General features: G+C 43.2%; 2 protein-coding genes and 1 non-coding gene across 7 annotated transcripts in view; 1 reads left to right on the top strand and 2 right to left on the bottom strand.

Annotated features, from left to right (window-relative positions):
• Positions 1-22,527, bottom strand: part of LOC126532035 (uncharacterized) — a 96,295-nt gene that overhangs the window by 32,689 nt on the left and 41,079 nt on the right. For 3 of the 4 annotated variants that reach the window (XR_011893836.1, XR_011893835.1, XM_072287808.1), the window contains exons 6-8: positions 15,406-16,052; positions 10,078-10,126; positions 9,944-10,019 (exon numbers count right to left, since the gene is read on the bottom strand). Coding sequence is in view for 2 of the 4 variants with exons in the window: in XM_072287808.1 (XP_072143909.1) it covers positions 9,944-10,019; positions 10,078-10,126; positions 15,406-16,052 (772 nt within the window). In the remaining 2 variants the exon portion in view is untranslated. The remainder of the gene's footprint in view (positions 1-9,943; positions 10,020-10,077; positions 10,127-15,405; positions 16,053-22,527) is intronic. The other variant, XM_072287814.1, reaches the window with a different exon arrangement.
• On the bottom strand, positions 1,698-1,772 carry TRNAF-AAA (transfer RNA phenylalanine (anticodon AAA)). The gene has a single exon. It is a non-coding gene; the product is annotated as a tRNA-Phe (tRNA).
• LOC126547020 (VPS9 domain-containing protein 1-like) overlaps positions 22,335-22,527 on the top strand; it is a 106,426-nt gene continuing 106,233 nt past the window's right edge. Inside the window, exon 1 of one of the 2 annotated variants that reach the window (XM_072287816.1) lies at positions 22,335-22,527. In XM_072287816.1, the coding sequence (XP_072143917.1) occupies positions 22,503-22,527 (25 nt within the window). In that variant the 5' untranslated portion in view covers positions 22,335-22,502. The other variant, XM_072287815.1, reaches the window with a different exon arrangement.

Consider the following 22,527-nt stretch of genomic DNA (forward strand, 5'->3'; position numbering starts at 1 on the left):
AGCGACCAAATAAAGTTACCTTCCTACGGACGGTATACCACGTACAATACGCAGCAAAAATTTTATTTGGGTAGGCAAGGAACTTAATTTAACAAATTAAACAAACAAAACATTAACAATTTAAATTTTGTAGGCTAACGAGAACAAAAATATGCACTAGGTGTAGGTCAGACAAGAAATTACAAATGATCTAGAACACTTTGTGCCATCAGGCACAAGACAAAAAGTGAAGGCAAATGTCTTACGTGCCTTTCAAATGACGAATATGCTTTGGTGTGCTTTAACACACTAGACAAAATAATAATGTTAGAAGCTCAACAAAAGACTATGCGTCTATGAACGGCGCCCAGGTGAGATGCCTTTGTACAGTGTGCCGCAAAGATGGTGATGGCGTTGGAGAACGTTCGTACCATCCTGTACAGTTGCTTTCATTGTAAGGCGGTTTGTCGGCTTCCCGTGTGTCATGTGGCCTCTGTGAATAGATACAAGTCGAATCGGCGTAAAACTAACTTCTGTCGCAGGTACCTGATACACCTTTCGAAGCCCTACCGATTAGGCCTAACAGCCAAGGCAGTGTACCATTGCGAAACTTGGATGCTGGCTGATGTGACCAGCAAGCTTTCCACAAGCCGTCGCAGAAAGCTTGCCGCTAATATGTTCGTATGTGTGGCTAACTGGCGATCGGTTCTGAGATTATACGTTTTTGACAACCGTCGAAACTGCTGCGATTGCGCCCTGAAGTTCGCAGATTGACAGAAAGTTCCGAACTGCATGTGCAAACGCGTGAATCTGTGTGCATGCACATGTGTATGTGATGCGATCTGCGTGCCTTCCAGTGGCTAATCAGTCCTATACGTTTGCACATAGGTGTCACTTTCATCACCATTCCCTTTGTCGGTGTAGGGTATAGGAATTGTTTCAATTCGAGTTGATGACCCAGATGACCATTGTACCAAGACAGGCACGCCTGTCTTGGTACAATGGTGGTTTGTGGGTTTAGCAATTTGACAATTGTGGTTTCAGCCCGTAGAAGCTCCAGAATTTTCTTTTGCCCCGAAAACAAATGAGCACCATGGTAGGGCTGTAGGTAATGCATCGACCTCAGCCAAGTATTTCACCAAATATACTGAAAACAGTGTAGCAGATAATCGAGTTGAGAACTGAATTATTTGTATGTTCACAAATCGATTCGTGCAGTTGAGTACAGTCAACATCCAATTTTTCTGACTCCCTAGGGGCCGCAAAAATGCCTGGAAAACAAATGCATGCCTTTTACTGCCCTTAAGGGGGGGGGGGGAGGGTATGGTAGGGTAAACCCCCCCAAAAATCGAATTTGCAATTTTGGCACAGAAAAATCGACTGCACTATGAGGAACAAACCTGCAAAAGCGCGACCTCAAGCGTGCGCTCAAAGCGGTTCAAATGTCATGCCGAAGTGTGCCGCGTGCCCTGATGTTTAAAAATGGCGGGCGAAGGCCAGTTTGTTTATCGTTGTCGTTCGCAGTTTTCTTCGTTACGGCATGGTTTTTTTTTTTGCTTTTGTGTGTGTGTGTGTGTGTGTGTGGTAAGTGAATGATTTGTACTAAAAATCATATATTAATTAAAAGAAAATGAGGCATCCACCCAATCATAGCAATTGCCACAAATGAATTCCATACAGGTTCCTTGAAAGGAAAGCATCGCAGTTGATGAAAAATTCGTTCTGGTCCGGGGCTCGAACCCGGGACCACTGCCTTTTTGGGGCAGCCGCTCTACCATTTGAGCTAACCAGGCGGCTAGCAGATGGCAGGGCGAAGTCGAATTTGTTAACAACTCGAAGCAAGAGTTTGATGTAATAATCCTTTGTAGAAAAGAACTATTACGTCAAACTCTTGCTTTTGCTTATGTGGTCGTGGTCGCCTCCGTTTGGAGTTTCAAACGTATTATTTGCCCAGAAGATGGCACGATCGTCCAGCAAATGGAGCAGAAAGAGAACTTTTAAAGGTGGTCAGTTTTCTGAGCAAATGTATTCACGGACGAACACAGAACACCAATGAGTCGCTCAACCAACTCATCTGGTGCCGCTGCCTTAAGAAAACTTTGTCAGTGCTTACACATTTAAGACAGCAACTAACAATACTGTAGCCTACTACAATGACGGTAATTCTGCACGAAAGCTGTTCTGGAGGCGCTTGGAATTGTTCCAGGCCTGTTTTGTAATATTGTCACCATCAGGACGGACAAAGAGTGTGCTGACAGGGCATGATGATGATGTGTGGTGTTTTATGGCGCAAGGGCCAGGTTTGGCCAGAGTGCCATGACAAATGGTAATGTTGACGATGTATTGTGGATGACGTGCGCAACGAATTCCTCATGGTAGATGTGACATGGCTGTAAAAGGGCCTAAAATATGTAGCTGTAAGTGGCGTAGAATATATAGGTGCTAAAATAATGACGCTGACTAGGTAGTGATGTGGGCTACGGCAATGAGCTTTCGTTAAATCATGATGCAATAAAACATAACAGTGGCACCAGAGTTTCAAGAGAGCCCTTAAATGCAGGGCTGTTAGTCGTGTGCTAAATGTTGCCTGGCCAAATGATTTTCAGGGTGTCAGTTTCGGCTAAAAAATCTAAGACTGTCGGCAGATTAAAAAGCGGTTAATTGCTAAGAAAGAAATGCAGGGTGAAGGGGTATATTCTCGCGATATGCAACAGGGAAATACTTTTTCCTCTCTGTTTCTGTGGCAGGGTACTGAATAAGAACATGGATGACTGTGAGACTACTGCTGCACTTAATACAAGTTGGAGGATCGCCCCCAGTCAAGAGATAAGAGAGTACCGTATGTGTGGCTTATCCTTAATCAGCAGCGAAGTACTTCCTTGTACCGTGCTGTTTTTCCACTTATCCAGTTCCCCAGTTTTGGTTTTACAATGTGAAGTTTATTCATTGCTTGTGTATCCCACTCGCCTTGCCAATGATTCCAAGGCGGTGGAAGCCGTGTAGGAGCCATTAGGACATTGTGTGAAAGAGGGATTCCTGTTTTTTTCCGAGACTGCTCCCAACCGGAGGGACAGAGGAGGCCTAGTGGCTGGGCGGTTACGAAACAGCCTAGCAGTGGACAAGTCGCATATAGTAGAATGACAAGGATGTTTAATATCTGAGCTAACTTTCAGAGCGTAAGAGAAAGTTAAATATGTCCTTTGGTAGTACAATGACCATTTGTTTGATTCAACGTAGAGGCTTTCCTAAAGGTGCCTGTAGCAAGGTGGATACCTAAGTGGTGAATAGGATCTAGCACTTTCAAAGCGCTAGGTGCAGCAAAGTATAGACTATTGCTCCGTAGTCAAGGTGTGTTAATATTAGACTTTTATAAAGTTTTAAAAGGCACTGCCTGTCGCTTCCCCAAGATGTGCGTGACAAGAGCTTCAGCACATTCATAGTCTTGAGGCACTTTGATTTCAGATACTTCAGGTGTGGTACAGAAGTCAGCTTACTGTCTAGAAGGATCCCTAGAAATTTGTGTTCATGGCTCACAGATAGCCGTTCTCCATTTAGATCTATTGCGGGGTCCGCAAGTATGCCTCTCTTGTTAGAAAATAGGACGCATGTACTTTTTCGTGGGTTTAGCTTGAAAACGTTTTTGTCCGCCCACTTAGATCATTTATGCAAAGCTGTACTTGTAGCTCGCAGATACTTAGGTTACATGATTTGAAACCTATCTGGATGTCATCCACATATACAGAATAAAAAATAGTATGGGGTATGGCAGTCTGGATCGAGTTCATTTTGACAATAAAAAGAGTGCAGCTCAGCACACCACCTTGTGGAACACCAGCCTCTTGCGTAAATGGACGAGACAGAATGTTACCAACTCTAACACGGAACGTGCGATTGGAGAGGTAACTCTGAATCACGTTCAGCAAGTTGCCCCGAACTCCCATTTCAGACAGGTCATGGAGGATTCCAAAGCGCCAGGTTGTGTTGTATGCCTTTTCCATATCTAAAAATACTGACAGGAAAAACTGTTTGTGGACAAAGGCATCACGGATATGTGTCTCAATGCGGGCAAGGTGATCTGTTGTGGATCTACTCTCCCTAAAACCGCACTGAAAGGGATAGAGTATCTTGTTGCTTTCAAGAAAATGGATGAGGCGACGGTTAATCATTTTCTCAAATAATTTGCATAGACAACTTGTCAGAGCTATAGGCCTATAACTGTTGGGTGAGGAAGGGTCCTTGCCCTCTTTGAGAATAGAGATTACGATTGCTTCTTTCCAGACAGAAGGAAAGTAGCCGGTGGAGAACATGAAATTGAAGAGTGACAGTAGTGTTTTTTGGGTTTCAGGGTGTGTCTGATCCTCTTATACATTATTCTGTCACTTCCTGGAGCGGACTTGGTGCAACAGTTCAGTGAGGCCTGGAACTCGGCCATTCCAAATGGACGATTGTATACTTCATTGGATGTGCTTTTCCGACCCAAATGCAGCTGTTCTGCTAGTCGCTGGTATTTTAGGAATGTATCTGTGTAATGAGATGTACTGGAAATGTGCTCGAAATGTGCTCCTAGACAATCAGCTTGGTCCTCAAGAGTGTCTGCTTGTGTGTTTACTAATGGTAGAGGATGAGTTTCGCGGCCTTTTAATTTGTTTACCTTGTTCCAGGCTTTTCTTTCGCCTGTATAAGAATTAATGCCGGAAATGTATTTTTGCCAGCTATCCCTTTTGGCACGGCGGCGCGTTCTTCTGCCTTCTGATTTTATTTTCTTAAAGCTGATAAGGTTTTCGATAGTCGGAGAGTCACGGAGCTGATTCCAAGCCTTATTCTGTTTCTTTCGTGCTTCCTTACATTCATCGTTCCACCAGGGAACACGTTGTTTATTAGGCGGTGCATTTGTTTCCGGGATACATATTGATGCTACGTCAACAATAAATGCGGTTAAATATGACACTGCATCGTCAATACTAAGCGCACGAATATCATCCCAGGTCATTTATGTCAGCTCTCCTTATCGCAACCAGTTCGCTGAGTCAGCTTTCCACTGGGGTACATGTGGATAACATTCGTCCCGTTTCCTTAATTTTAAAACAATCAGGAAATGATCACTCCCGTATGGATTCTTATGTACTTTCCACTTGAAACAATGGATAAATCTATAGATGAGAATGTCTTGTTCGCAACGCTGTAAAAAGTTGGCTTCTCCTTATTTAGCAAACATGCAGCTGTACTGAAGAGGAAGTTTTCAATCAGATGCCCTCTGGCATCACACCGAGAGTCACCCCACAAGGTATGATGAGCATTTAAAGGGACCCTGAAATGATTTTGACGATCTTCTACAAACGTACTGAGTCGTTAGAGTAGGTCATTCTGATCATTGACACATCTAAGTGCTCTGCGTAAAGCGTGTAATTTATTATAAGGTTTAAAAAATGCACATCGCTGCCGATCTCAGCACACTGCTCGGCGGAATTTTAAGCCGCCCCTACCCATATGACCGAAATCACCCATATGACGTCAGTGGGGCGAGCTATCTGATTGGCTGACCAGGGCGCGTGATCAATAATTTTTCCAACTTTATGGTAAACAAATGATGTTCGTAATAGTTGGAATGTTAGTTAATTTGTTTTTATAAAAAGAAAGTAACATAGAGAGAATGCACAAGAAAAATTTTTCAGTACACTGAAGCACTTCCGGCACACAGCAAGTGTCGTCTGCTTGTGTTACAACGTGCTCCGTCTTTGACGAGAGCTCCGCCGTCAGTATCGGTTTGTCTTTTGTCGAGCGCTTTGATTCGACTTTGTTGCGTTGTGGACTGCAGATGTAGCGACTGGCAATATGTCAAGCCGCGACATCGTGTCAGACTGCCACTATCCGATTGGCGCCAGGATTTGTGCGATTGCGGCCGTCACTTTACGCCGGAAGATTACTAACGCAATAGCGTTTCGCGAGTCCAGTATTAGGGTAAACGCAAGCGCAAGGGAACAGGGCCTGGCCGTGTCCCCTTGCGTGTTGTTTGAGGTGATGAACAGAAGCGCAAATGTGAATGGTCTGCACGGTGCAGCCACCTGGTGGGATAGAGCTCAACCACACACAGTAGCAGTAACACAATGTATTCTTCTTTGCTGCTGGTGTAAATTTTTCGCAGGAGTGTAATCGTTAACACGTTGTTTTCGTAAATGTTTAAAATATTTTACACTTGGTTAGAGCAATATTAGCTCTTTGGCTGGTTAAGCTCTGCGCCACGGGTGGCTGGACCGTGGAGGCAGGCACCCGTATCAGGCAGCTCACGTACGTCTACGCTAAAGTTCCTTCATCAGCTTAAGTTTATGCCTCCACCGTTCCGTCGAAATATTCAGGTAATGTGTGATTACCGGAATACCAGACACGTTCGGCGCTACGACAGAATGCTTGCAACGCACGCTGCTTCGACAGCTTTAGCTTGGGGTCGACGGCGAAGCGGCTAACGGAGAGGTTTCTTGCGGTCGAGGGCGGGCTCCAAAACAACCGGAAGTGGACGATGTGACGTCGCATCGTGACGCAGAGCCAGTGAAGGCGGAGCTTAGCCCCGATCGCTCGGCAAACGAGTTGAGGAGGAAAAGCATGGCTAGGGAGGAGGGTAACTTGTAATCGCTTGTAGCTCCATTAATACGTAACGCTTCACTTAAATTGTGGTGCGAATGTTCTACGCGTTTACAAAATTTGTCCGAACCGTTTCAGGGGCCCTTTAAGTCTCCAACGACAATGTAGGGTTCCGGGAGGTGCGCAACAAAGCTTTCAAATTCAGTTTTGGAGAGTTGACATTTGGGAGGAATGTATAAAGATGCAATTGTCAGCAGCTTACTTTTATAAAAAGCCCTGCTCTGACTGCAACTGCCGGCAAGCAACACTCTTATCTACTATTATTGCCCCACCACCCGATGAGGCAAGGGCCTCGTTGCGGTCTTTTCGGAAAATGGCATACTGTCGGAGAAGTTTGTTTGTGAAGGTTTAAGATGCGTTTCTTGGACACACAGCACCTTTGGAGTGTACCTATGTAGAAGTTCCTTAATGTCGTCTAGGTCGTGGAGTAAACACCTTACATTCCGCTGTAACATCTGTGTGTCTATATTATATATGTTTTGCGCTGTGTGTCTAAGAGATATAGATTAGATTAGCTCATGAGGCCTTTCCAGGCCCCGTGATACTGAGTTTCTTTCTTCCCGGTGCACTCGAGAGAGAGCTGCGCCGTTGTTTGGGTGTCTGAGACGCCGGAGTACTATTTGTTGTGTCCATCACCTCGTCTTGTTACTTCACTTGAACTAGTACAAAACTCTACTCGTTTCATTATTTCTAATGATAACCGTACTGCAAATATAACCTCAATGCAAACTAACCTAGCACTTGGTCCATGAGCCAGCTGCCACGAAGTCACCCGTCATGCCATTTCATAAAAGTTCCCATCACACCACACTTCAACTTCACACTGCGGCCTCAAAACATTTCAAACCACGTCGATCCTCGCAGTAAGGTAGGAATTGACTCATGTTAGACAGTCTTTCTTTTAATCTTTCATCCTCCGTACATTTCAGGAATGGAACCACCTTCCCTCAAGTATCGTAGCCATCGCCGATAAATTCCTTTGCTAAACATTAGCTAAAATTCTATAATCAGGAGAATAGAGTAAAACCTCGTTAAACCATGCCCGCTTAAACAGTAGTTTCGTTTTAAAAGTAGTAAAGTCAAATCCCCGACTCAGCGGCCATTGAACATAATGTGTTTTGTATCCTCATAAACCGTACCAGCTTATTGCGTACGTGTCGGTTAACACGTAGAGTTTTCACTTTTCGTCGCACAAACACGGCGGTGCGTCGTCTCCATCGAGCGGCCCGGCAGAACAACAAGCCTCAGAGATTGGGACCACGGATCAGAACGGCCTCCAAGCGCCCTGTGCTTTTGCACTTTCTTGCGCAAAAGCACAGGGTGCTTCATTCATGCTTTCTTGTGGAAAGCATATCAGACTAGGAGGCCTTTTGCGTTCTTAAAGCAGAGTGGGCGATCTGCTCTTGCCGGTGAATGAACGGCTGCAGTTTGCACGAGCCACCAATATGAACAGCTAGCAAAACTGAGAGCCCTACTAATTTTTCCCTCATGTACTGCCCTCCAGATTCAATCTCTTGTTTGACAGCATCTGCCAAAACAGTGCCGTTTCAAATTTGTCAGCATTAACTAACGACACGAGAAAGCGATCGAGTCTGTTAGGAGGAGCACACTTGCACGGGCGCAGCGCAGCGTTCGATAAATCACATGAGGCAGTGAACTGAATTTCGATGTATTCGTAGTACATCGTTATACTTTTGCATGTGATTTTCAACGAGATTTTACAACTTATAGACAATACAGTCGAACCCAGATTTATCGAATCTGAAAGCAATCACAAAAAAGTTCAATATATAGCTAATTCGATATGTAAAATAAAAAAACTTTATGCAAAAATTTTCAAGGGGGTTTTCCAGAAGCATAAAACTGAATACAAAAGTGACATCCAGTGCATGTGGCAAAGCTCAATCACACACAGCATGCCAATTTCCCAGTGAACTGTACAATTCCCTACACATATTAGTAGACACTGCAAGCATTATTTCAAAATGGCTTTAAGCCACCCCCCCCCCCCCCCCCCCCAATAGACTGCATTTATCAGTTCACAATCTCTCGCAAGTGCAGATAGAAGCAATTTGCTATAAATCGGTATTAAAGGGATACCAAAGGGAAGCATTATGTCACTTTTAGATTGGTAGATGCTGGCTGAGCTTCCACTTCAGATTGATCATGTACGAAACTGGTAAATAATGCTTGCAAACATGGCATTAACTTGCTTGTTCCTGAGGTTTCAATGTGATGATCTATTGCTACAAAATACACTTTAGATCCCACTTGGTTTTAGCAGTTAATTTATGAGCAAAAATAAAAAAAAATTGTAGTACATGTTTGTGTTGACGGCAACATGTTCAAACTGGCAACACATGATAAAGAACTTGCAGCAACGGACAGGTCAGCTACCCAAGAGTGAGAACTGACCACGTTTAATTGCTCACTGGTAATCCTTTTGTCATCCCTAGCATCACAAAGCTATGAAAAACCAGGATTTTGGATACAGGGGAAGGATTAACCAAAATGCATGGTTCGGAGGTGGTCAGACTGTGCATGTTTTGCCATGGCAGCTAATGGTGGTAGACACCACTAAATTCTGAAGCTTTTTTTGCTGCATTTTCATGCAATAATCAGGTTGGCACAGCAAAACCTTTCTGGCGCAGTTTGGCACAATTGGCACGAGTGGAACCACTTATTGAAGAATAAACCATATTTACTGCACACAAAATGCTTCAAAATATATGTTGCTATAACGTCATCTGAAAGGGAGTTCTTTGTTTATATTCCTGAAATAAGTTGCTCAAAATATTCAAAATCTAGAATTCATAAAAAAAAAGCTATGCACAACTTTGAAAGGGTTATTAAAACCATTTTGTATTTTGTGCAAGCAGATATAATGTACCAAGCATTTATAATAAAATGCTTATGACCATACAGGCTTATTCTACAGCTTTAACCTCTACAAAAGTATAAAAGCTTTAAGTTAACATTTAGAAGGATGCAAAGTTTCACTATTGTACTTTGGTCTATACAAAAGAACAGGACAAAAACGAAGTCCTAAAGCATAGCTTGAGCCATGCACAGGCAGGGCTAAAAGTTTATTAGATTAGTGTTATTATTAGTATTAATTAAGTTATTAGACAATTTTAGCTTGCAGCTATCGCCACACTACAGTGCTTTGTTAATCATGTACGATAGTATGCACATCACATTTGAAATTTAGGCTGTGTGGCCAGGCTCAGGAAATATTTAGCTTTTTATTAAATCCCCCATCCTGTTAGCTTTTAGGCCAGTCTGTACAATCTGAATCATAACAGTAACCTTGGTTTAATTAACTCACCCGCAGTCGAAATCCTCCTGGTTTTAAACTTGGGTGGCGATGCCTCCGATGCTGCTGGCTGGCTCTCATCATCATCCTTTGAAGACAAAAACAATCTTAGGTCCAATAGTGGTGAAAACAGCTGGTTGACCCACCTTCATTTCTACATCCTCAGGAATGTGTTCTTTCGCTGGCCTCTCCTCTCTATGGAAACAATTCAAGATGCATGTTGAACTTACATGTGCTAAAGTTTATAGCATGCAGCTAACACAAACCCACAAATGAATGCATGCACTGCAAGATGTCCAATACAAACATTTAAATGCTTACAAAAACCAAATAAGGAAATTGTTCATAGCTTACATTAACAGTGGCATAAAACAGAACTGATAATCAAGAGTGAAAGGTTTAAATGACATCTGATGACTCCCACAAAAGAATGCTAACTAGGCACAGAGCCAGAACCTCCGTGGCTAAAACAGTTCACTGTATAAGTTGGTACAACTTCAGATAAAAGTGTCGCTTAACAGAGACACGAAGATTATAACATAAAGACTGTGTGGCATTCACGTTTATTTGTGTGCAAATATTCGAAACTTTTGAATAACAAACCGAATAGTGTCCGATTCAATTCAATCTTCGTATTGAATCGTCTTTGAATTAATAGTCGAAATCCGCAATAACGAAATTGCTGGGGAAAGCGAAAAATTTCGTTAGAACTAGAATGGGACACAAAAGACAGAATTGGCTGGGGGGGGGGGGGGGGGGGGGGGGGGGGACTATTGCCAGAAGTCAGTAAGCTTACTTTGCCGAGCCTTGCCTTGCAGCCATTTGACAGCTCTGAATTCGCACTGAAAAAAGTGGTCCATTGCCACATCATCGCTGTACTTGTCGAAAAAGAAAAAAATTGTGTTGAAGGTGGTCAGCACATCCAGTGGGTTTGTCATCTTCTTTTGATTTGGTTTTTGGTTGTCGTTGACGTAGTCAGCTTTGCATGTGTTACTTATGATGGCCTCATCGGTCATCTATTCGTGCACAATGTCTCCCTCAGCGCGAATGCAGTTATCGACACTGAGGCGAACTGGAACTCCGTTTGCCACGGCACAAAGTTCAGCCCACGCATTGGCCAGCGATAGCGGCATTGTGCCGCCAGCACTGTCATAGAGTGTGCTTTCAAGCAAATCTTCCTCCGGTGCCGCTGGTCAGTGCATAATGCCTGCCGAGTGGCAATGAAGTCCACGTGTTTAAAACAATTTGCTATCACAACTGACTGGATATGTCACAACCCATGCGGCAGCCACCATCTCAAGCGTCATAAACATGTCCACATTCGTGGGACACTTGAGGTGTACAGCAGACGCTGCTCTCTGTGTATGCGCAGTTGATGCTGCGAATGACACCTTGATCGAGCGGCTGCAGCACATAAGTGCAGTTTGGCAGTAAAAAAAAACCAAGTGCATGTTTCCAAGCTCCCTTGTTTTTCGCAATTGTAAACTTTGAGGTGCATGCAATTCCAAATTTGTCGGCGATCTCAATTTTCTTCCTGCCCTTTTTAACCTGGGCAATAACTGCAGCCTTATCCTGTAGGGTCATAAACTTCTCACTTTTTGGCTGGAGGCGGCATGTTAGCAGGCTGGCAAAGCAGATGGTTTGTTCGCCACACACACAGTTGATGTGCCCTAGCAACAACCACACGCAGCGACCACGCTACAAACACACGGCCATGGGTGGCAGCACACAAAGCATAAAGCGTCATCGGAATTATCCGGGCATTCACGTGTGGATGTCGATTTGGCTAATCAGGGATTACGAGTCGGGATGCCATGTTCCACTCTGCATTAGCGCATGCTGCGAGGGCACACAGGATTATAATATAATGTGCCCACTGCGAGGTTGCCTCCGGTTCTTGTCTCCTTTAAGTTAAATACTAATATTGCATTTCTGGTGCGGACACTGTGCAGTGACCCATTGCGATCCCCATCGCTGTTGTGAGATGCACCTGCTCCACTAATAGCTTCACTGCAGTTTTTTTTTGTTAACTATAATGGCAGCGGCCACGCAAGCGCGCTGTGGTGGTAGTTTATGCGATTTAAGGGCACAACGAATATGTTTGAGCAGTTTTTGGACACACTTACTGTAACATGAGTAGATTATTTGCAGACTGTCCTTTCAGAAAATTTCGCTATTGAGTGACCGCTGTAAAAATAAGTTTTGTTGTCGTGAGATACGAAATGCATCGAATTCTATGGGCGTTTGCCGGGGATCTGAAAATATTTCGTTGCAGCGAGAATTTTGTTGCCACGGGATTTCGTTACCGTGGGTTTCGACTGTAGTCATTATTTGTAAACGTGATTATTTTCTTAATACTTTTCGAATATTTCAATACTACTGCGCCCAATTAAATATAAAATTAGAACAAAGAAAAAGTACAGTATGTTTTCACCCCTGTGGGCACCAAAAAAAAAAAAAAAATTTACATTATGGGGTTTAACGTGCCAGAACCACTTTCTGATTATGAGGCACTCCGGAAATTTTGACCACCTGGGGTTCTTTAACGTGCACCTAAATCTAAGTACACGGGTGTTTTCGCATTTCGCCCCCATCGAAATGCGGCCGCCGTGGCCTGTGGGCACAGTATAGACATAAAACATGAGAACTTGTGCAGTGGAGCAGGCTACATCATTCAGGTAGTCAAACTTTACAGGTTATACAGTGATAATTCACATTCTATGAAAAGCCCAGTGCAACGCTTCATGACGCGCACTATGTAATGACACACTTGACAACTTTAAGAATACTAGGATGTAAACATTGTTTTATAGAAAGTGTGATAACCGCTTCTCATTATTCGAAACCCATTCAATATTTTATTCGATTCTGGCACTATGTATTTGATTTGTATTTGGTATCAAAAATGATTACTTGCACACCCCGGTTCACGTTTCTCTTTGTTAATTGTATTGTATTGGGTTTTATGGCGCATAAGCAACTCAGGCTATCATGCGCCAAACACATGGTATAATTTATTTAAAAAATTTCAGCGAAAGTCCTTGTCTGGACAAGGACTCTGAGGAGCCCAACAAATCAAATGGAGACCTCAGCCTTCTTCTCAGGACTGAGAAAATGGGTGAGGTGCATGATAAGATGCGTGAAAAAACTGGGTAAGAATTTTTAGAATTAGTAGTTCTGTGATATATTATATTTCGTTTAGGATCGCTGCGTCTTTAAAAAAACTAAAAACAGATGAAGTTCCTACAAGTGGGTTATCTCCTTAAAGTAGACTGGGATGGAAGGGAATGCGTTCATTGTAAGATACAGTAAAATATTTTTTCCTTAGCCGTTGCAACCACATCTTGTGGCATTTGCTTTGGTTAACCCTTTCAGTGCCAGTGGCGCACTGGTAGGTTTTCCCCTCTTTCCAGTCGGATGTGCACAGCAAGTTGGTGAGCTCCGAGGTATGAGGGTGAATCAGAGTTTTTTGCCCCCTCCCCCCTTTTTAAGTGAAACAACAGCTGTAAATGCGCAGTCAACATGTTCCCAGCAGTGGACCTTTCGTGGAGCGACCCGGCCTTATCTGCTGGTAGCTCCACGGCATGGCGCTGCTGTCAGTTGTTGAAGATGGCAGTTGCGCTTCACACGTCCACAGCGTATGAGCAACGAAGTGCAATTTGTTTTCTATTGAGCAAGGGACGAACACCCACTGAAATCGACAGGGAAATGCAGCCCATGCATGGGGAAAGGTGTCTTGAGTTGAGAAGTGTGAGGTGGTGGTGTTGTGAATTGGCAAAAGGCTGTGAAGACTTGCATGACAATAAGCGATCGGGGAGGCCGGGTGCGTTGCTGACTGACGACTTCTACCACAGGGGCATCTCAAATTTAGTGCTATGATGGGACAAATGTATGAACCGGTGCGGGGACTATGTGAAAAAATAGTACCTTAATTTGACTAATAAAATATAGGGGCAAATACTTTCTGATTCACCCTCATAGTTCCACGACCTTTCGCGTAGTTCTAGAAGCATATTTTCTCATCTCTGTGGGATTGCTCAGCCTGTGTGCACAGCGGAACACACATCCGCCCATCAGAGGGAAGGCTCCATGACTTTGTGCACTTCTACCTTGGCGATTCTTCATTCAAATATTTGCACAATAGTGCAAGTAACACTCTTTTCGGGCCCTGACACGGCGGTGCTATCAAGGAAGCATGTGCGTTAGAACGAACTAGGTAGGAGGTAGAAAACAAAAATAGGAATATGAGGATATTACCAAGAATGAATTTGCCTTTATCTGCGTCATTTTCTCCCTTCTGAATAACAGAAAATAGTTTGTTTTATAATATCCGAGGAAAAAAAGAACGGCACTGAATGGGTTAAACTGCCTTAGCAAGATGCTAAAGTGTTGACTAGCTTTTGCAACATCAGTGCTACTTTTACTTCATTTAGACTAGGTTATGAATAGGCAACATAGGCAAATGTACCATCATTTCACAATTGGCAAAATGATTTCATATGGGGAGAGGATCATCATCATCAACCTATCTTTATGTCCACTGCTGATGAACACCTCTCCCAGCGATCTCCAATTATCCCTGTCTTGTTCTAGCTGATTCCAACTTGTGCGAGCAATTTGGCAGTTTCATCATCCCACCAAGTTATTGCCTTCCTCAACTGTGTTTCCTTTCCCTTGGCACCCAATCTGTAACTCTAATAGTCCACTGGTTATCTGCCCAATGCATTATATGACCTGCCCAGCTCCATTTTTTTCTCTTAATGACAATTACAATATTGGCTATCCCCGTTTGCTTTCCAATCCACACTGCTCTTTCGGTCTCTTAGTGTTATGCGTAAAATTTCTCGTTCAGTCACTCGCGCAGTCCTTAACTTATCAAGCTTCTTTGTTTACCTCCAAGTTTCTGGCCCATTATGTAAGCCCCAATAGGATGCAATGACTTTACATATTCCTTTTCAATGACAGTGGTAAGCTCCCAATCAGAATTTGGTAATGCCTGCTGTATGCACGCCAACCCATTTTTCATTCTTCTGCAAATTTCCCTCTCATGATCAGGGTCCCCTGTGAGTGACTGACCTGATAGACATACTCCTGCACAAACTCTAGAGGCTGACTGACGATCACAAATTCTTGTTCCCTTGCCAAACATTACCTCCATCTTCTGCATATTAATGTTCAACTCTACTCTTACACTTTCTTGGTTAAGGCCTTCAATCATTTGTTTCATTCATCACCAGTGTTGCCGCACAGGTCAATGTCATCGGCAAGCTGAAGGTCGTTGAGATATTTGCCGATGATTCGCGCTCCTAAGCCTTCTCAGACTAATAGCTTGAACACTTCTAAGCATGCAGTGAATAATATTGTGCCTCCTAGCCTGATCCCTTTTTTGATAGGTAATTTTCTACTTTTTTAGTAGAGAAACAAGGTAACAAGGGGAGAGTATGACCCAGGAAATATGGCTTTCCAAGACTCACTGCGGTGGACGCTGGTCAGGCTCAGCAGTCACCACTTCAGCTCGCTCCTCCTGGCTCTTGACACCCTCCTCTTGTGGTGGCTCGCTGTTGGGGGGCGAACGGGGCTCTTCTGAGGGTTCCTGGCATCGCCCTGGAGATGACACCAGCACACCCTTGAGGCCCCTCCGGCCCACCAGTTCCTCCTCCGCGTCTGATGAATCTGATGACTCCGATGATGATGAGCTTGAACTACCCTTTGACGCCTTCTTACCCACAGGCTGCTCCTCCTCTTCATGCACAGGGCTCAGCACCTGGCCTTCCTCCAGTTGTGGGCTCCCTGGCGTGCTCTCAGGTTCGGTGGCGGCATCTGAATCTTCCTTGGGACTTCCCTCAGTGGCTGCCTTGCGGTTGCGTGATGAACGCCGCATCACCCGAGGCTCCTCTGGTGTTGCGCGGCGACCATTCCGCAGCCGCCGGTTTCCAGCCTCACTGCCTTCCCCATCAGAAGATGCTTCTGATGACTCCTTGGCGGCACGAGCAGCCACCTGTTTGCGCACCCCTCGACCTCGTAGGCGCGCCATTTCGTGCTCTTCACTTTCAGAACAGCTGGTGCCCCCACTACTATCACTTGGGTCACCACGATCTAGAACATTTCTCTTTGTCTCCCGCTGAAATGCAATGTGTAGAAAATACTTGCAGCTAGAAGCATAAGCACGGAGAGCATCCACTAGCACCTATCAAGAAGAAATGGGATGAAACTGAAAAAATAAAATACGGCAATTTATTCTTAATACAATTAATTTTATTTCTTATAGCCACCTCAACCACGCCTTGAGCTTGGTGAATAAACAGATTTATAAGTAGAGCATGAACCTGCCAACATTTCTGCCAAGTTTTCTAGTTACTCAGTTGTGGAGCTAACAAGTGTAATGTTGACAGTTCGCCTTATTTTCACAGAGGGCTTTTCCACATCATTTTCTGAAGCTGCTGGCTGGCTGCCAGCTGACATCAAGCGAAATCATTGTTTGATGCCAGCCAATGGTATATCACTAGGATTGATGCCTGCACAAGATCTGCACAGCAGTATAGAAAATCTCATTAAATGTTCTCTTTCATACCACTATTGCCTATAATATTTGACAAAACAAATAAAGTAAAAACAATATTCTTACACTGTTAAAATTGCACACTTGTCCGAGACAGGTACTACCACACGCTTAGTCACTACAAGCATGTAGACAAAACTTCCACTGAGCTCCTTGTCAGTATCATCACCATCACATCCTGCCATCCCAAGCCAGCACACACGTGCACCCAAGAGATGTGCTAGCGGCCCAAGTCAAAACACACGCAACCAGCTAAGGGTTGTAGGTGTGACGTTAGATTCATGGCATAGCCTAATTCAGCAGGAACTCTTGCAACTAGAGGGAATCTTTTCCAAACATTGCACTTAGCGCCACTCGCAATGACTGGCAGAAGCTACCACCAGTGTGTCACAGAAAGCAACAAATATGTTGTAGCTAGGCATCAAGCACAACAGACTGGGCATAGCCACCAGTGCCACCTCTGCCAAAAGGGCAACGGAGGATGCAAATTTGCACTAAATATACAGGGTTTTTTTAGCTGCGGCAATTTTTTTAAAGATTGCCTATGGCAGATAGCACAATTCTAACCCTTGATCTCAATTACTCCATTAGGCGGCCATCACTTCAAGAAACCAAAATGTTCAATTGAATAATTAACGTAATTACACTAATTAACCCTTTGAAAAATGAATTTACGCCAAATACTTCCATCTACAAATTATAGCCGCCGAGTTCGCACGACATATCCACTTGGAACGAATTCTCTGGACAGCACCAGTTCTGAGATTAATTTTTAATGTGCAACGAAATGCATTGTGTTCTAGCTACTTTTGTGCTTCAATGCATAAAAAGTGGTTTCTTAAAAAAGTAAATGGAACATTTTGTCGGACACTTTGAAAATTAATCTCTCTGAAATGGTGCTGTCCAGAGAATTCATTCTAAGTGGATACACGTCGTGAATTCGTAGATTTATATATGTGTGGCAGAGTGATTCATTAACATGTTAATTTGCATAATTTTGTTAATTATTCAATTGTACATTTTGATTTCTCACAGAAGAACATAGATCACGGGTTAGAATTGTGCTATCTGCCAAAGGCAATCTTTCAAAAATTTGGTACATCTAAAAAAAAAAAAAAAAAAAAAAAAAAAAAAAAAAAAAAAAACACCCCTGTATGTTCATATTTCGTATTTCCTTCTGGAATATATTCTTGGAAGGCACCAATGTCATCCTAAGATGTTTCTCACATAACCACAACTCTTCTATGACAGCTCATATAGATATCCCAAAAAATTGCTCTTTCCAAATGTACAAAACACATTGAGAATAAGCATAATCAAAAAAAAAAAAAAATAATTTGCATAAACTTTTTTTTAGCGATAGGGGGAACCCGCAGGCAGAAAACTGCAGTGGGCTTCACTGCAAGCTCCACATGGCTTCGTTTGGAATTTGTACAGACAGCTCTCATCAGATGCGAGCCATAGGTGTACATTTTATTTGCTTTAAGTGAAGTCTGCGACACCACTGCAGCCAAAGAGCTTGCGCCTGTCTGTCTCCTTTGACCGTCCTTTCATAACAAAGCGAGTTGCATGCCGAACTTCTTCCTTGTTTCGTTCCTGTTCTATACCAACAAATGACGCTTACTGTCATTAAGTGTAGGCCAAAAATATTTAGCCAGGAACTTCGAACTCAATAGTGAAACTCTGCTAGATATGTTGTATATATATATATATATATATAGAGAGAGAGAGAGAAATACATAAGGTTTTATTTCAAACTTAACAGATTTTCTTAAACATCACCCTTAAATGATGGCACAACTCTGTTCATGGAGCTGGATTACCTGAAGAGGCAGACATTGTTTTCATGAAAAGTCAAAATGCATAAAGGACTACTTAGCAAAATTTGACTAACCTTTTATGTAACCTATTACTTTAGAGCATATATACAAATTTGTGATTTGTAGCTGGTGACATTGCAAGGCATATTCACTCTAAACACATTCTAAGGATGACAATTCTTGTGACATGCTTTCCCAAGGTGCACAACTAAATGCATTTGTGATCCAGTTATTTTTGTGTGCATTGCATAAAACCGCATTTTAGAAAAATTGGCAGTTCTGCCCAAAGGGTGAGGTACATAAAGCAATAGCAAGGTGTACTGTTGTGGCAGAGTGCCTAGTTTTAACCCTTTTTGACGAGCATTGCCTACAGACATGCCAGAGGAAATTTTTCTTGCAGCATTTAGGTTTTGAGTAAGAAGTTTCTGGCTAAATGTCTTTGGCCAACACTGAATGACAGGCAGCAAGCGTCATTTGTTGGTTTAGAGTGGAAACAGGACGAGAAAGAAGTCTGCCATGAGACTTGCTTTCTTTTCAAAGCATGGTCAGGGGAGACAGATGGACCAAGATCTCTGGCTGCAGTGGCATCACATATTTGACGTAAAGAAAATAAAATGTACAGCTATGGCTCAGATATGATGAGCTGTCTGTACTAATTCACCTGTCTTCACCCCAAGCCATGGGCGACTTGGGGGTGAAGCCCACTTCCAATTTTTAGCCTAGTTTTCTTCCCTATGCTGAAAAAGCTTCCACAAAATATTTCATCTTTTCATTAATTATGCTTCTCTGCATTTTGTGCATATAGATAGAAAAGGTTAAAAATGTTTGATATTTATATGTGTTTAAGAATAAACGGCGGTGATATGTCAGTGCAACATACAATACGAGGCAACTGCTACTACACATCAGAAGCTGCACCCTGGAACTACCAAGCATCTCAGGACGCTGGCATAAAGCGTGCCACCAGCGGTGTCGCACCTTAAAGGTGCTCGAGATCAGACTGACACAAAACCATTGGTGCTGTACATGTGCCCAATGAAAGGATTAAATAGTTTTAGAAAGGTATTAAAGGACCTTGGTTTTAGCTAACATTTGCTGTCCTTTCTGCTCAGACCAGTGTATGCACCGTGGTTATGCGTAGCACTTGTGCCAGCAGCGGAAGGCAGCACACTGTCCCATACCCCCTGCACAGCTTATTGAGCAGTGTGATGGTGTATCCACTTGTCAGTGTTTTGCAGCCAAACACACTGTGAATCGCTTGCGTCTCTAGAAGCTGTCTAATGCTTCACATGCAGGCTGTGCATGTGTTGTCACTACCGTCATGGTGGCGGCAACAGTGAAAATGCACTTTGAGTGCCTGTACAATTGCCATCAAAATAAAAGTTGTTTTAGGGCTTTCTCAAAGGGGCCCTGAAACACGTCTTCCAGAGACCTGAAAAACACACTAATGCCTTTAAGAAATACATTCCCACAGAAATTCTTCAAAAGGACCTAACACAAATGTAGATATTAAGAATGCTTTTCATCAGGGGTGGCAGTGATAGCAATGGCCTGCCGATTATACCTACATCATCTAGTTTCATTCTAAGGCATGTTTACGGCAACCTTTACTTCAGGTCGCTGCGAGTGGAACCAGTCACATTTGTAGAAGGAATGCTATGCTGCGGTATGGCTCCAACCAACAGTAAGAACCAGAGGTCATGTCCGGGACTCTTTTATGGAGGTTCGCGAGCATCTTTTGAGGTGGGCCAGACAAAGTTGTCGGAGAAGTACCAAGGGAGTGATGATGTGTTGGGTGGGAGACATTTAAAACTGCCACTTCCCTATTTCCTAGAAAATCTGTCTGGGTGCACATGTGTGTGCGAGCCTGCAGTTTGATAAATGGCAGAGAGCAATCATGGATTAACAGAGTAAATGCATCTACACAGTACTGTATCGAGACCAAGCTATTGACAACTGTGCTTCCACACTAGCCCATTCACTGCTACAAAATCTTATGAGCTTGTTCCCATGATAGTTTGTCAAAAGGTACAGACATGGAAAAAGCTGGGCTGTAAAGATTTCTGCACGAGTGAACTGGCGTCTACGTAGCTTGCACTGCTGTGAACCTAAAAGAAGCTAGTTTGAATGAGTCATACCATTTCCATGTTAATGGTGCAATATAACTAACTCACTTGTGGTAGATGCGTCCTCACATCAAATTGTGATCTTTTGCAGAAATGGGCACATTTGTTTAAATGTACCTTAAGTATATTTATACCCTGAGTCAAATTATCAAGTGCACTAAATATATTGCCAGGCTTTAGGCCCCTTCACATATGGTCACTACTACTGTTTTAAAAGCATATAGGTTTGGTTTTTCAAGCCACTGAAGTAAAGTACAAAGGCACTGGCAGTTTAATAAGCATCAAATTTTTATCAATGGCATGGCAAATTGCACGAGGACATAGTAAACCTATGACAAACGCTTCATGCTGTACCTAATTAGGCACAGGTAGTTCATTCATACTAACCCATTGCAAGCAATTTTTCTACAGCCGCCAATGATTAGTCAACATTAGAGATGGATGTGGCTGCCAAAAATATTAGGACATGCACAGTGGCATGTTGTTTCTGCTAAATGTTCGCATACTCAACTATTCACATCACAGCACAGAATTTACATACCAGAACATTGAGAAGCGCTTTTTAAAAGAACTTTTTTTCACTTCAGCTGATACGTCTCAACCTACTCCAGCTGTTGCATAAATAAGCGTCTACTGTTCCTATCAAAAGACATGTAACGAAAAAACTGAGTAGCAACAAGACGGGTCAGATCAAACTTGTTGCCACTAGCAGATTTCGTTTGTCGCGAACATTAAACGCAGAAATACAACTTGGCTTCAACTTCGTACCCCTATACAGTAAATCTCTGCGGGATAAACATGGTTTGAGTAACATCTTAAAACCAGCAATGTTCCGCGGGAAGCTCATAGTCAGCTGTGCGTCTACCGCAGCTATGAAACCAAGGCTGAAGTGCGAAATACGTTGAACAATGCTAATCGTCAAGAGAACTAGATCAGGATCACTAGACTATAATTAAACATCACTTCCCTACCTCCTTTGCACAGTAACATAAGCTGCGTTAAGGCACTACCAATTAATTTAACTATTCGTATAATACACATTCACGTATCTAGCTGATTTCATGGCCTTGTCCGTGATCTCGTCTTGCGCAGGGATGGCCGACTTATCGCAGTGAAGAAGTTTTTTATGGTGCATATATTAAAATGAAACACGCCCGAGTAGAAAAGCTGAAATTCCACTAAACAGGAAATTATTTTAGTTTCTGCCTTGTTTACCGACAAGCCCACTCCAGACAAAACATCCAAGAGTCTCAACTAAAGCGAATAAGCAGTAGGCCTAGTAAGGGCGACGTTCGTTCCATTTCAGACTGAACAGTTAAGCGTTTCAATAACCACCGATCTAAGCCCGAGTTACTGCAGATCACAGAAGTTAGGATGCTCAGTTCTCACACTGTTCTGCCACAGCTACATCACTTGAAATCAACTCGTTCCCCACTAGAAGAAAACAAATATGCCAGTAGTCTCCCGGCAAAATCGCGCACGAGACGGCCTATGGTCCAGCGCACAGCAAGCACGACTCAAATCAGAACACAGCATGCAGAAAAAAAAATAAAATAAGAAATTAGTGTCATAAACATTTGGCATTGCTACTTACTTAAAAAAGTCAAAAAATAAAAGCTGATGAATAATCCTTCAGCCTGCTCAGTTAAACCAAGACACGCGAGACACCGGACAACCGGCCACCAAACCTATGCCTAACTTAGAACCGCCACCCAGTGCAATACAAACAAAATACGTTGAGGCACCGTGTGGCGCTACCAACGTAACTCCTCCTCCGCAGATTTTTGCGACTGTACAGCAGCGCCAGCACATTTTTTTTTTTTCTAATCCACACAAGCAGACCTTTGCTTGAATACGGACCGCGAACAGTCGCGAGAGGGAGATTTCAACTTAATGTTCAAGATATTTCAACACGAACGATGCGGGCACTTAATTAAATGCAACGTTTTCATGTAGGCAACGGTGCGTGCGAATGACGTGAGCGTGCGAACGACTTGAAAGTCAGGCTGTTAACACACTGCGTCAGCTTATGGACACTACTCCGAGGCACGTGTTGTAGCACCGGAATGCTCACCGACCACTGCACAAACT

The sequence above is a fragment of the Dermacentor andersoni genome, chromosome 1 (assembly GCF_023375885.2).
Source record: "Dermacentor andersoni chromosome 1, qqDerAnde1_hic_scaffold, whole genome shotgun sequence".
Taxonomy (NCBI): domain Eukaryota; kingdom Metazoa; phylum Arthropoda; class Arachnida; order Ixodida; family Ixodidae; genus Dermacentor; species Dermacentor andersoni.